The sequence below is a fragment of the Zophobas morio genome, unplaced genomic scaffold (genome assembly GCF_036711695.1).
Source record: "Zophobas morio isolate AGI-343-1 ecotype UQ-CSIRO unplaced genomic scaffold, CSIRO_AGI_Zmor_V1 ptg000011l, whole genome shotgun sequence".
Taxonomy (NCBI): domain Eukaryota; kingdom Metazoa; phylum Arthropoda; class Insecta; order Coleoptera; family Tenebrionidae; genus Zophobas; species Zophobas morio.
Window position 1 is genome coordinate 6564018 of NW_026972116.1, and position 15963 is coordinate 6579980.

Sequence of the window (15963 nt, forward strand, 5' to 3'; positions counted from 1 at the left end):
CGTGCACATGTTCCTTTACCTGTAGGTCAATAACCCAAATCTATTTTCATTTTGACTTGTCGAGGTTACCACAACAAAAAAATGAAACTAGCTGAACCAGATTTTATGGTTTATCGAAAAAACTAGACTTGGTTAATTGATTGTGCCTCAGTGGTGAGGGAATTTCTGTCCAAACAAATTTAGATCAATTTTTTTAATTCACATTATACATTACTCTACTTTGAAATAATAATTAGTTTTCCTATCAATAAATTAATTTATTCTACCTTCTTAGAAAAGTAATGATTTTGTTTCAAAAAATATATTTCAAATAAAACCTTGCTTTATTCTTTTACATTGAAACAGTTAAATGACATTGATATCCTGATAGAGAATCTTGTTTGAAATAGAAATTTCGTATATAACTTTTTATTCGAAAAATTCTGTCCTGTGCCGTCAAGATTTCACTGTAAAGCGATTTCCAGGTAAATGCGTCACAAAGAGTTTCACGTTAAACAGTTTCCCAGAACAATTCATCCCCGTTCCCAAGAATAATCGGTATTTTAACACCCTGATGAATAAACAGCAACTTTCGAGTAATTAAAATGAAAACTGGACCGGCGCATCTCCGAAAAACGTATTGTTCGTGATATAATTTGTTTTTCCCGGCGCCTCCACCATAGAAGCAATTCCTATCAACATTTATTTGAAAAACGAAGGAAAATCTGTTACATAAAAAATCATAAAAGTACATAATAATGATAAACATCACAACGGTTATACAAGAATCCTATCGTTTCAAGAAAAAAAAGCCGCTACTTTCTTTTTTTCTTTCAAAACAAAATTGTCACCCTCTATCGATTTAAAAGTGGGCGCCTGGCTGACGTAAGGGTTACCGCTGACAGCGACTCCTGAAAGCGAGCCACTCTGATATTAAACAACCCCTGAAATCAATAGCTGAAACAGACATGATACACAAACCCAAACTTTGAAGTAAATCCATCAATAGTTCACAATCACGTAAAAGGTAAGCTCTTAATTCAAGTAGGACACAACCAAAAACATGCTTGTTTGCCCTCATTTCAGGATGCTTGAAGGGGCAGTAGCAAGACTCCTCAACCATTTATTAGGAAAATACGTGGTTGACCTTGATACCGAAAATTTAAATGTGGGAATATTTTCAGGTCACGTCCAACTGACTGACTTAAAACTGAAAACTGAAGCCCTGGTTAGTATTCGTTTTTCGTTTTCAGGATACTTTCAATTTGTTTTAGTACGAGTTAGGTCTTCCAATCGAAGTAAAAGCTGGCACAATCGGAAAAATTTGGCTGCAAATACCATGGACGTCCCTATGGAGTCAACCCGTAGTCGTAAATATCGAAGATTTACACATCGTTTCAGGTCCTTTATTAACAAACGAAACGTTCGATGCTGATAAAAATAAACGTTTAATTCGAGCTTTTAAGCGGAAGCTCTTGGCCAATTTAGACACTGAGAGTCATATAATCGGAGGGCCGAATTCGTTCTCGGAACATTTAGTAACGAACATTTTAAATAGTCTTCAATTCACTGTTACGAACGTCCATATTCGGTACGAAGATCTCGTAAGCTATAAAACGCCCATTTCAGCGGGGTTATGTATAGGAAGCATAACCGCAGAAACGACAAACAGGTATAGTCCCAATTAAAAAATAACAATAATAAAAAAAACTGTAAAATCTAATTATAGCAAATGGAAAGCTAGCAAAGTGGAAAGTAACAGTAATAACTGTTACTACCTTATAAAAATCGAAACCCTTTCGACATACTGGAACCATGATTCGAAGGTGACAAAATGGAATCTCCCATCAGAATATTACATGTGGAGAAATGCTATGTCAAACAGTTTGCAGAATTTTTCCATGAATGACGAGACTTTCAATTTTGGTTAGTAGCACACGTTATGCACTTTCCACCTACTAAGAATGCATTTTCAGTTCTTAAACCGATGACTACTAAGATTAAAATCACAATGAATAAATCAAATGCTGGGAATATATTAAAATGTCTAACTGATGTTATTGTTCAAGACTGTAACATTCAGTTGTGTAAAGAACAATATGATTCTATTTTAGCGGTAAATGATTCGTTGAAGCGAGTCTTGGTTAGTTGGGAATTTTTATCTTCGCGTCCGAAGCAAACGATTCTAGAAAATAAACGCGCCTGGTGGAAATACGCTTATTTGGCGGTTTTAGAACAAAGAGTTCGTCCATACACTTGGGAAAGAATAAAGAAAACGAGAGAATGTTATAGAGGCTACATGCAAACATACAAGCAAATTATACTAAACCCTAATGATACCGAATTAAAGCTAGATCTTCAAAAATATGAAGACAATTTGTCTATAGTGAATATTGTTATAGCAAGACAACACGCCCGACTCCTGGTAAAAACTCAACTCTGCAAAATCTTCACCTGAAGTGTTTTTCTAGGTTCAGTCGCGCAGTTTAAGTGAAAAAAACTTCTGGTCTATGTTACCTTCCCCTGAAAGAACTCTGTTATGTAAGAAAATTGGGTTCTATGACAAAAACTGTGATCACCTGCACATAGGTAATTCATAAACAATTTATACAAAAATAAATGGGTATTTTTCAGACCAACAATATAATCTAAGAATGGGTAACATTAGTCTGTCTTTAACAAATAACTCAAAAGAGATTGTTTTACTTACTTTGACTCAGACCAATTTGAGCTTCCATCCCAATAATTTTGATTGTTCATACAAATCTGTTATTAAAGTAGAAGGTGTGATAATGGAAGGTTCAAATGAAGACGAACAATTAATGTCCATTATAGCCTCAGAACACCTTAGTACAAGTCCTGCATATATTTTAAAAGCCGACTTTGAAAAAATGCCCACCGGTTCAAAATGTTCGCACAGACTGAACGTAACTTTAGATTCAATAGAGTGTCTATACAATCAGGTAACTCGTTAGCTGCGCCAATGCAAAAATAAAGTTTTTTATTATAGCAATTTTGCGAGGACATAATGACATACCTAGATAACGAATTTTTACCAAGAGCCTCATTGTCTAATCTTCTTAGAGAATGGCCTAACATAATTCGTGGTCTCATAGATTCAAAATTATCCAAGAAATGGGATATGACTCTCAACGTTAAAATCCCGTTCTTTGTAATTCCCGAATTTGGATCTTTTCTGAAGTAAGATGGACCTTCGAACAATAAATAAATAATTCATTCATTCATTTTAGAGCAGATAATATATTGGTTGTCGATCTAGGCCGTTACTTCGTCACAACTGAACTTTGCCAAACTGCTGATTTAATCGAAAATGCAACTCAAATGGAAATGGAAGAACAGTTTTACTCAAAGTTGCACATTGAGTGCAATGATATGCAAGTTCTGTTTTGTCAGAATTCAGATAATTGGAAAGACGAAAGAAAAGAGAAAGATACAGACTTGCATATAGTTCCAAAAAATTCATTTTCTGCGGTATATGCACGCAGTTCAAGACTGGAAAAATCTATTCCTAAGTACAAATTTAATCTCAATTTTCACTCCCTCAAAATTAACATGTCCGAGAGGAAAAGTGGTCAAATTCTCAAATTTTTTTCAAATAATGGGAATTATTTAGACGTGACTAGAATTTACTTTAAACCTGATCTAACTTTTGATAAAGACATAGTCATAAATTACCTAGGATCGAAGTATTTAGCAGACGTTGAAGCCTTAGTATCGATAACTGATAACTTTATAAAAATTAAACGAGGAAAGATCGACAAATCTCAAACTACCAAAATAGAGTAGGTTTACCATAGGTTTTAACAACACACGATAACCATACTTTTTAGAAAATCTAATAATAATACTAAAAAAGAAGACATGAATGAGGCGTGGGCACGATACGTAGATCTACCAGGTCTTGAAGATAATATTTCTCCCAACAATAACATAATAATTCTACTTCGTTTTATTATCAACGAGGTAACTTCTTTCACCTATTCGTGCATAATTTAATACTCTCGTTTTAGTTTACAGTTGTGTTCTCAAGGTCTAGTGATAGCACCGATCGACAGTACCTTATGTTTCGTCTAGGTCTTCTCACTGCCGATATAGCGCTAATGACTTTTGGACCAGCTTACCAAGTTTCCATTAACAGTATACTTCTCACAGATAAACTGCACACCACACCTAGTGGCCAATACTTAGATTTAATATATAGTCCATTTCCTTGTACAGTGGACGTAATCACTGTTTTATACAGAAAAGTAAGTGCAGGTTGTCCAGATTTCTGGAGTCATTTTCATGGCGTCGAAACGTCATTAGTCGCTGACTTTGGTACTATCCACTTATTACTCCACCAAGAAGCAATTCATACTCTTGTTAAGTATTCAAACTACTTATTCAACAAGTATGATTTTAAAATACTGTGTCATAACAAAGTATGTCCGCATTACTTTTAGGTTGAAACTTCAGACCCCTATTTCATTACGTGATACAACTCTTAAGGTTATGAAATTTATAAACAACTTATTGCATCAACAACCACTGACACCGGTACCTCCTGGTTCCATTAAATTCTCACACTCTGCTCGATTAGCAGATATAAATGTGAGAGTGTGCGATTCTGATTTTGATATCGTCAATATACAATTGTCAGGACTGGAAATGGACTTCTTATTTAGAGCCAACGAGAGATTTGTATTTAGATCGTATTTAAGTAACATCAATGTGGAACACTTATCGGAGATCACTCTTTACACTAAGGTACCTACGCTAGTAGTTTGAACTGTGGCCATGGTTAACAATTTTTTTAAGGTACTGTCGACAGATGAAGATAAAGTGTTTGAACTGAAATATGTAAGACAAGCATCTCACATTCAAAAGAACGACATTACAAATCGAGACGAAACATTAACTGGTGGTAGTTTTAAATTCCAGTTGGGACAAATTCATCTCACACTACTATACAAACTTATCGTACAAATTCAGGTAATTACATATTCTAACTATTCGTAAAATAAAATAAAATTTTAGAGATTTGTTATGAATCTAGAAGCCCTCCCATACATAAACCGAATTATAGAGTACCTTTACAATGCCGTGACCACCGTCACTGATACTTTAAAAGCTAACACAAGAATACATCTCGCAATAAACGTGTGTGGACCTGTTCTCCTCTTTCCACAAAAGTCTTCCTCTCCCAATGTCATGATAATTGACACTGGTGATTTGTACGTAGAAAATTTCTTCAAAGAGTACAGTAATGATATAATGGAAAACATCTTGTTAAAATGGACCGGTATGACCGTCACTAGAGGCGTAATGACATTAGTACCATCTCTAGAGATGCAAGAAACTCTAATTGAACCAATAAACGTAAATTTCGATATCAAAAGATACACGAACATAAAAAGTGCTCAAAAGTTTTGGGACATAGATGGAGCGCTGGATTGTATTTTGATAACTTTGGGTCAGCGAGATATTTCAACAATTTTATCAATTTACAAAGACAATATTGGTGAAGGTAAAATCATAGATCTCTTTCCAGACCAGATAAAAGCACAACGTTGCGCAGCGATCACTGACGAAACTGTGAAAACTCTAGAAGCTTTTTTCTGTGAACCTAAACAGAAAAATATCGTAGCAAAATTTTCGCTAGACGAAGTGACGCTTTCTTTATTCTTTGATTCGGGAGAATTGTTAAGTTCTCCTATTAGAGATTTAAATCACGGTTTATGCAAACTTAAAATCAGTGACGTTAGTACTACTTTCACGATTTATACGGATGGAAGTCTGGATGGCAAATTGTCCGCCGATGGTGTTCTTGTTGAAGAAATAGGACCCGATGCTAACATATATGACAAAGGGTTTGTTTCTGCAATTAATTTTTTTGTTATTCCAGAAAGGTTGTTTCAGAATTCTCCAATCGCCTATCGATGACAATAAGAACAATAACTGTAATATTACCATAAATCGTGCTCCTATAATTGATGTGACGTTTCATCAGAACAAAGCGGGTGATAAATCTGCTGACGTTATTATTGGAAGACTGAGTCTGAGTTTATCAGTTCCATTTTGTGAAAAAATTGCGTTATTTGTATTAGAGTGCCTTCCTAAAGACAATTTGGACAGCGGAATTGTAAATCATGGTTATGAATGTGATAATCAGCAATCAGATATAGAAACCAAAGAGTATTCCGCTAGTCTGACTATTTCCTTAAGAATAAATAAACCAGAATTTATTTTCGTAGTAGAGACTACCTCCAACAAGAAAAGATATTTTATTACACATACAGAAATACTTTCGGATTATTCGAGACACGGAAATCGACTAAATTTAGTCGTTTCTCTCTCTGGTTTGCACTCCCTTTTCTACGACATTGGAGTGCATTCTAATGAACCATATGTGATTTTAAAACAATGCGATGTTGAGTTTTCTAAATGTTACTCAGAAGAAAAAGGCAAAAAAATAATCGCATCTGTTTCTTCTATATACGTACAGATTTGTAGCAGGGTCGTTCATTCGCTGACAGACATTTTAAATGATATAACCGAACATTTCAAAGTGCCTGAAGTAGAAAATAAGACACACTGCAGAACTTCTAGCAAGTCGGAGTGCGACGATTTGTGGGAGCCAAAAAAGATCGATGAATTCGCCTCTCAAAACAGCGACTTTAGATGTGAAGAAAAAATCATAGCAAAAGGGATCGATGTGCATGAGATACTCCTAATTCCAAAATTCGACATCGTTGTGATTTTTGAATTAGAAGAAACGCAAGTTCTTTTAATAAAATCAACTATGGAAGTGACAATATACGATTGGTCTTCTCTGTTAAATTGTACCTGTGAGTTTACCATTCAGGCTAATTATTTCAATGAAAATTTGCAAGCTTGGGAACCGGTGATAGATCCCGTTGTTATCGACGAAAAAGAATATAAACCTTGGGATGTCTTGATCAAGATTTTTCAAGATAAATCGCTACCTATGTTAGGTGTTGTAGATCACAAGTCGAAAAATCACTCTGGTGAAAAAAAGAAAAACACACCAACGACCACTGAAGATGAAGATTCAGGCGAAGACATGATGTATCTGGAACCAATAAATCCACTACACAATCGAAACAACAGAAGAGTAAAAACTAGTCTGTCGACATTTCTGGACGATTCAGATTCAGAAAACGAAGACGGCGCTATGGAAAAACTGGCAGCAGCGATTTCTGACTTGTTCACAGGTACAATGTAATCATAACTACTGAAAAATACTAATTGTATACACAGGTGATTGGAATGAGAGTGAAGACAGTGACTATATCCATTCCAGCGAAGGTGAAGATGAATCAGATGATAACATTAAACCGAAAACACAAGAAGATAAGACACAACCTTTCACGAACTATACTAAGTCAACATACATTTTAATAGATGCAAAAGAAGTTTTAAATGTAAGCGTGACTCCTACACTACTCAGGGTTCTAAGTGAGCTTCTCACTATTTACTCGAACAAAACATTATCTGTAGTGACCAATAAGAAATCGATCAATTTGATCAATGATATAGGTCCACAGTCAAAGGTAGAACTTTACGAAAAGAAAAATGATGAAAATGGAGAAGACGATACTCTAGTGTACGTTAAACCTTTTGAAAATCAAGACTCTGCACCTTCGAGTCCAAACAAAAGTGTTTATTATTCTGTAGATTTTAACGAAGATATTAATGAAGATAAGGATAGGTGAGTAGCATTTTGACGGATTTTTTTCTCTAGTTTTTCTTTTCTTAGTACACAAGAAGACACCGCCAAAAATGAACTCGAAAGCAACTACGATTTTGTAACAATGTCGAGTCTACACTTTCCATCGGAATCTACGTCACATCTTTATGAAAAGATTAATAACCATTTCATTAAGGTGTTCATACCAAATTGTTCACCAATTCAGACCAACTGTTCGCGAAAATCATGGCAAAAGTTGATGAAGTTACAATGTACCGTCCCCGGTCAAAAGTATTATTTGGCGGCAAAACACACAATAAGTAAATGTGGGAGAAAATTGGTTATAAGTTCACCTTTACAGGTAACAACTAATTTAGAGAATCTGATTACGACAAAACTAATTTGTTTTTTAACAGATCAAAAACGAAACTTGTTTTGCATTAAGCGTGTTATATCAGCCTTCAGTTTTACAGCAATTAAATTTAGAACCAGTGGGTGACGTGACGAATCCTTTTGAAACTACAATGAGAATAGCAGTATTGGAAGCCCATGAATCCTACAACGTTCCTTTGTATATTGCGTACCATTGCAAATTGTTCATCCAACCGGCTTATGCTGAGTAAGTAATATTTTACAGACAAAAAATCTTTGAAGGTCTTTCCTAATTTTTGAAATACTTAAACGATAATGGAAAAAGGAAGATCATTCTACTTTCGAAAATTTGCAACATTATGATCACACTGTGTGACGAGTGTTCAAAAATATGTTTTTACAGAGGTCATTATACATCTGATTCTGGTATCTGGTGGAAAGATTTAGCGACTGAATTAGATATAGCTCACAACCTACATTGTCGACCACGAAGTGATTCAAATCTCGAAGTTTTCTCATTGAGAGTAATGTTAACAAAAAATCTGGATATTCCCAACTCTCAGGCACATTCGGTTCCAAATTATATCATACATTTGTTACCTCCACTTATTCTTCACAACTATCTGCCGTACTCTTTGGAAGTTGAAAACGTTATGTTAAAACAACACATAAAGATAGAACCTGGAGAGAAAAAAAGTGTTTATTCTTTAGATTTATCTAAAGATCAAAAACTGTTGATAAAAGTCAAGTACAATTTGCTCACGTGGTCCGGTATACTCAATTTCACGACATATTTAGACGAAAAAATCGTGATTTTGTCTTCGGACAGTAAAGAGGTGAAACATTTAGCAATAAATACGAAAACTGACCGAGAAGGTAGTTGCAATATCTTTTTTTACACACCGTACTGGATCATCAATAAAATTGGCTTACCTTTACAAATTAAAGCTTCCGCTACAAATACTGTTTATGAAAGTAACAATGAAGACATTCTACTATTTACTTACAAAAGACATGGAAAACAGACTCTCAACGTCAAAGTTTACGATTCGAATTGGTCTAATGAGTTTGGTCTGGAATGTGCTGGAACTACAGGTCTAATTATCTGCAAAGATAATGAAAGGAAGAAAAAATATCTCTTCTTCTTATCTATTAAACTTTCACAGATGTGTCCACGGCTGACAAAAATTGTAACTCTTCTTCCGAGTTTTCTGGTGACTAATTGTACACACAGAAACTTAAGGTAACTAACTAGTTTATCTGGTTTAGAACTAATGTTGTAATCATTCCGTTCTAGATTTATGGAGCATAATGAAAAAACTGATCTATGGATCGACATAGGAACAAATCAAACCGTTACTTTTTGGCCAGAAACATCGTCCATGCAAATGTACGTGAAGTACAGAGACAGTAAACTGATTTCACAAGCGTTTAACTTTGCAACGCCAAATTCAACTGTCCTTCGCATGGATAAAGGGGTAAAACGTTCAAATAACACACAACAAAAAACTAAAAATTATTTTAGGGGGCTCTTAAAGTTGAAATAACCGGAGGGATTAGTGATTCGTTTAGAATAACATTCCACGAATACACATATGGCGATGCTCCAATTTTGGTCAAAAACTATTGCCCTGATCTTTTTTTAAAAATTCAACAACAAGAGCAAAGCCAAGTGACATTACTAAGTCCGTACAACTCGCTTCTCTATACCTGGGATGACCCCACAAAAATTAGGAAGTTGGTATGGAACGTGTACAACAATAAAGGAACTGGATTTTTGATTGACATCTTCAAAGATGCCTATGGAGAAGAAAAGATTTTGTTTCATAGTGTAACTCCCACCACCAGCATGCACATATCCTCCAGCAGTGATGACTCCGACAGTTCCGACAGCGTGAAAACCACCATGAATAAGAAAGTCAGAAGAGACAAAATTGTCATTTACTGGCTCTGTTACGCTGAAGGGCTCCAAAGAGTTCTACTTTTCACTCAGGAATCTCGAATTTTTAATGCGGTTTTATCCAGCTACTTTTTGGAACACTGTGATATCGAATGCCTGGTGTCACTTTGTGGGGTAGGCGTTTCACTGTTTACTTCCGAAAATTCCAAGAAAGAACACGTTTATGCATCTGTGGTTGACACTCCAGCAATATGGGAAGTAAATGTTGGTCACAAGTGGAAAACTCTCACCCTGGAATTGGCCTCGTGGATCGAGGACAAATACAGACTGCATTACAAAAAATGTCAATTACGAGATTACATTCATATCGACTTTGAAAAAATGTACATGCTGAAGCCGTTTTTCGCCGAATTAAAACGCACTTATACACCAGCGATTTATTTTCAGTTTAGAAAATCCAAGAATTACCATTATTTTAACTTCAAACTCAACACACTTCAGGTGGATAACAAAGTCAGTAATACCATTGTTTTGTATCCGCTCCCTACGAGTGTCGTGAAAGGTTTAAATTCCTTCATTGACCTGAACGTACTGAAATGCTCGACAAAAGATTGTGATATTTATAGACATATTAAAATTAATATAAAAGACTTCTATTTAAATATAGAGAATGATTTATTTGTCGACATCCGTGAACTGATCATGTATTATAAGAAATTTTGTGATGAAGCTACGGTTTCCTATGTAAGTGATATAAAGTCTATACAAGACTTGACCAATTTGCGCACACAGGTACGTAATTCTTTAACGGATATTAGAAAATATGTATAATGTTTCAGGATCTCCGGAACGGTCGAAGCGTTATCGAATACGTAAGCATAAGCAATTTCGAGATCCAGTTGCACATTTCAAACAAAACTCAAATTAGTTTAAATTGCAATAACTTGCCTTTATGTAAGGTCCTCAATTACTTATTTCCAATAAACATCTCACCATACATGCCGCTTGAAGGAGTACTCCACAAGTAAGGGAATTTTTAAGAATATACAAACTTCTAACAAACCTTCAGAGTTTCAGCTATAGAGCAAGCTTACTTGTGTGAACACCTAGAGACAACTCTTAGCAACCTGTTACAACAAATAATTTCTCAGTTTTTGCAGCAGTACTATTCACATGTGCTAGGTTTACAAGTACTCGTTAACACTTTTGCAATACAACCCGCGATTATGGTAAATGTAATTTCTGCCGAGGTCTTGAATTATAATTTTTTGTTGTAGTATCCTCAACTGGATCTCGAAAAAATGGCAAACACATTATTATACGGTTCCAGATGTCTTTTAAGCCACATCAACATGTCGCCAGCTGCTTTGGAACAATGCGTTATTGACATCTTTGCTAATCAAACATTTGAAAATATACAACGCATTAGAAGACACGGCTCTTATCAAAAATCAGAAGTAGTGCCAAAAATCATCACAGCTTCTTGCAGAAATTTCCATAGTGGTGTTCCTAATGCGTTAAACCAACTGATTGTCCGCAAACAAAATGGTACCTATTGGATCTCTCCGAAAGCAACTAGATCATATTATTTTTCAGCTGGAATTAACTGTGATGGAGAAATGTTCTTCAGAACCACGGGCAAAGCACTGTATTCACTAATAACTCGACATCCTGACGACAAATCGAATAGTGTCGAAGTGGCAAAGGAAGCTTTAAGAAGAGCATCAATTTTAGGAGAACCTATAAGAATACAACAACGCCTGACTAGATACTACAACAGATATCTGGTATAGATGAACGACAGTTAAATGTTTTATAATGTATCTGTTTACAGGGACTGAAACCATTTTCAGTGTACGAATCTATGGGTCAAAATTTACTTGAAACGGTAGGGAACTGTCGATTTATGAGTGACACGTACTGGTCTCACGCTGCGATTGACAGAGTTGGGAAATCAATTTTGCTCGTCTCGTTACAGTATGTAATAATTTTAGTAGAAGAACTGACTTTTTACAAATATTTTAGGCATGTGATTAGAATAAATAAGTGTAGACTTTGGGGACCTTGGGATGTTGAGTGGGCCATAGATTTAGATGACATTATATCGATGCCAAAAATTACGTCCACAGAACTCGTCTTTAATATGAGACAGGTGGGTGAATTAGTGTTCCTTGGAATGTTTGCAAGTAAACTGTATTGTTTTTTTTTACAAAATTACCATTAAATTTTCTGTTACAAGTGTTTAATGAATAATTATTTTTTGCAACGCTGCATTTCAAAAAACACGGAATTACTTTTGTCAAACAAGACCATCAGTGATCAGAAGCATTCAAACAAAGAATTTAAATCATCCAAAATATTTTAAAACTGTTATTTTTGAATTGCTCCAAGAAAAGTTGTGCTCGTGAAAAACATTCTAATAACTCTCAATAAAATTATGTATATTACTTTACAGAGTGAAAACAACACAAGAGAAATATTACTAAAAATCAGTGGAGATAAAGAAATGTTAACATGGATTCACGAAAAAATAGAACAGGCTATAATTGTAAGCATGGAAGATAAATCATGGACAGTCACTGAAAATCCATAGAAAGTGTTATTCGTATTTTCTTGTAAAAGCTATTATTTAGAATAAATAATTATAGCAATTTTATCTATATGGTTTACTACTGAACTGACCTAATTACACTTTGTAATTTAGTTCAACATATTTCCTTAATTTTTAAAGTATATACCTACTTAAAATACACAGTACACGATTAATACCTTCGACGTTACTTACACATAAATCATACATATCACTTGTAGGTACCTAAATATAGGTACGTATAATTTGGTAACTTTTTTGCAAAATGTGTTTCATATCACTATCATGGCAATTTTGACCTACTTTATTGTTGTTGTGATTGTTGCATGCGTCATGGGTTATTGGTGCCACGCTCACAATTCAAAAGTTACTACCATCGTGGTTATGGCATTATTCATAACACACTGCAAAAACCCAACTTAATCTAAAGGAGACTTATGACAAAATTGTTCATCTCGCTGTTCAAGGGCAGTCTGCAAGTTTTTGGATACGTGAGTCATTTACTGTATTGCAAAATAGCACCAAATGAGAGCTTACAGTTTCTGCAGAAGGTTATCACAACAGAAATGCAAACAGGTTTTGTTTTTTTTTTAATCAAAATTGAATCAAGAACACTCTGCAATTCATCAAATTAAACTTTTTTCAACGCAATATTACAACAAATAATTTTTAAATTTACGTTAGTGTTTTTTTTTTAAGACTGTAAAAACCCGATTTAATAGGTTTTATTAAAGTTTAATGTAGATTGAACAACTTTACCGATAATTCAAAGTTACAGTCCCGATGCATTATTTTTCTCTTTGAGGACAGGTTGCACGAGGCTTTGGAGAACGTTTTGCTAAGTTATTACACACATTTATTATACTTACTATCCAAATTTATAAATTAGAACACAAAGAACTTTAGTTTTGTTAGCATGTACAAAACCATTGCCTATGAAAGTTCTCAAACATCCGTATCTTTGTTACAAAAATGAAGTAAAAATGGTAAAAACTATTAACGAAAAAATTGTACATACTTACCCCTATGTTTTGTGCCCAATTTTTCTATTATTTAAAATTATAAAATATTTTAGTAAAAAAAAACAAATGACAAAAAAGAATATATTATTATAAATACAAATAAAAGTAAAAAAACATTCAAACCTTAAAGAAGACAAAGAAAAAATTCTGTACACGGAAAATCATTTTTAACCTACAATGCTTTCATAATACCATTATCAAGGAATTTTTGATAACACAAAGCTTTGTCATCATACAAATGAACTTTTAACGGTACTTCTGTCACTACTTCTACTAAAACAGATTTACCATGTAAATTATTTAATTGCGCTAACATGTATTCTGCTTGGTTGTTTTGCAATAATTGAACATTTATAGCAGCAATTTGCATATGAACAGGAAATTCTAACCAATCAGATCGAATTTCTTTTAAACTAGAGATAGGAACCATTTCTACCATACCATAATCAACAAAGAATGCCAACACAAATCCAAATTTCAAACTATCAACGTCATAAACCATAGCTCTACACCACGTATTTTTCTGGGGGTGAAGACAAATACACGCAGTATCTATTTCAATTTTTGATAAATTCGCTTGATTTCCAACATGCATCTGAACCGTTTCACATAATCGAATGAATTCTGGTGTTTTTGTGTTATCTTCTGCACTACTTAAAACCACGTTGTAAGTGAGATCCCATTTTAAAATTCCAGCAACAAACATTTTTTGCTTTTCATCAAACGACGACGGCACCCAAACGTAGGTATATCCACCATTTAACTTGGCACTTGTTTTCTCACTTGTGGCATCCTTGCTCATGTCGTCGACGCTAACGTCCAAATCGTCAACGCTGCCCAGAACAACACTGCACTCTCGACGTTTCATATGTGGACAAACTTGTGTTATCATGTCATTCAAGCTTAAGCCATTGTCTAAGTAGATTTCCGCCAACGGCACTTCAACGTCCTTATCACCCTTAATTTCAACTCGCACCTGATCTGTAACAATCCTCAACACTTTGTCTACGTCTTCGCCTCTCCAATGACCGTAACTGGAATGTACGTCGTATAACTGTATTTTATTAACCAAAGTTGGAATATCGGGAAACATTATATTTTTGTATAAACTTTTTATAGGAACTACGTGTTCGCTACCAAAATCTACCATCTCTACACTAACTGTATCATCCTCTAACAGTTCTAATACTGATCCTCTGTACCATTTACCATCGTACGCGATTGTACACATATCGCCGACTTTCCAAGTACTATTTGCATTAGATAATAACGTCGCAGATTCGAATGCATCATTCATCTCAGTTTCTACGTCCAAGTATAGATTTTGGACATCTTCAGTACGTATTAAGAAGATTCCTTGATCAACAACACATGTCAAAGTAGCATCGAACTCTTTGCTTTTAAATTTAAAAGGTTTTGGCCAACTCTGTTGCGTAATTATACAAATTTCTTCTTTTACTTGAGACATGTCATGCATATCCGGTTTGTCAGCGTCTTTATACCGCTCATCTTCACAGATTATGTCATACCAGTTCTGTTTCTTATTTTTCTCAATATCACTATCATCACAATTATTAGGTTCAGTACCTGCAGACGGTCCATTTGTTAGACTAGATGCACTAAAAGCAAGTCCACTTTCAAGCAAGGACTGATTTATGGAAACGTATTTAATCTTTGCAGGCTGAAGAGCTTTCGCTGGAGTCGTTACACTGTACCACATAATCACACCTATCATTTTGTCATTAGTATTCTTCTCGATTTTCTTAACATGAAATGTGGTGTACGTATTAAAGATCTTTTCTAGCATTTCTATAGCTGTATGGCTCCATTTTCCTGGATCTCCAGCCGGTCTGATGTTAGTCAAACGGCATTTACAAATATAACATGGGTAACTGCGAAAATACGGATCCAGTTCGAAGATTATTTTTTTACTGACTTTTAATTCCCTGACGTGGTCGTAGAGGTAAACTACGTAGTTGTTACTATCAGATGCGGATTTAATCACAGCTCTGAAATAATCACTGTGATCTTCATCGAATACGATACAGTGCTCTCCCTGCTTCCAAGAACTTCTTGTTTTGAGTTTGCTTTTTGAATAGTGTATTTGCATTTCTTTGTGCATTTCGTCTTCGGTTTCCTTATATTTGGCAAATTTTATGTAAATGAGATCGGGACTATCAAAACGAATCACGTAAACCTGTAGTTTTAATCCTGTCATTAAATGAATATCTTCGTATCCGTCCATGATAACCTCTTCCGACTTTTTCATCATTTGATATGACATGTCATCATCGTCCTGGGGAAGCTCTTGAATCGCGTGGGGCCAAAACACTGTTTGCGAGCTGGAAGAAATAACACAACTCAGATATAGAATACAAAATGTTCCGAA

At 34.8% G+C, this 15963-nt stretch overlaps 2 protein-coding genes across 4 annotated transcripts in view; one reads left to right on the plus strand and one right to left on the minus strand.

Moving 5' to 3' along the window:
* The first annotated feature begins 883 nt into the window (after positions 1-883).
* On the plus strand, positions 884-12618 carry LOC135126725 (intermembrane lipid transfer protein VPS13C-like). Of its 2 annotated transcripts, none has more exons than XM_064052832.1 (28): positions 884-1006; positions 1066-1207; positions 1254-1651; positions 1709-1905; positions 1956-2404; positions 2451-2568; positions 2614-2942; positions 2990-3180; positions 3231-3782; positions 3831-3963; positions 4011-4390; positions 4443-4746; positions 4798-4971; positions 5017-5849; positions 5899-7214; positions 7261-7711; positions 7760-8051; positions 8107-8309; positions 8466-9305; positions 9360-9540; positions 9588-10754; positions 10802-10986; positions 11032-11191; positions 11240-11510; positions 11559-11749; positions 11797-11939; positions 11988-12114; positions 12418-12618. In XM_064052832.1, the coding sequence occupies exons 2-28, from the start codon at positions 1067-1069 to the stop codon at positions 12553-12555; spliced, it is 9864 nt and encodes a 3287-aa protein (XP_063908902.1). In that variant the 5' UTR covers positions 884-1006; position 1066; the 3' UTR covers positions 12556-12618. The 2 variants fall into 2 exon arrangements, with proteins under 2 accessions (XP_063908902.1, XP_063908904.1); XM_064052834.1 differs by having other exon boundaries at positions 9588-10706.
* Positions 12619-13641: 1023 nt separating this feature from the next.
* Qin (qin) overlaps positions 13642-15963 on the minus strand; it is a 32911-nt gene continuing 30589 nt past the window's right edge. For both annotated transcript variants that reach the window (XM_064052835.1, XM_064052836.1), the window contains one exon: positions 13642-15916. In XM_064052835.1, the coding sequence (XP_063908905.1) occupies positions 13747-15916 (2170 nt within the window). In that variant the 3' untranslated portion in view covers positions 13642-13746. The remainder of the gene's footprint in view (positions 15917-15963) is intronic.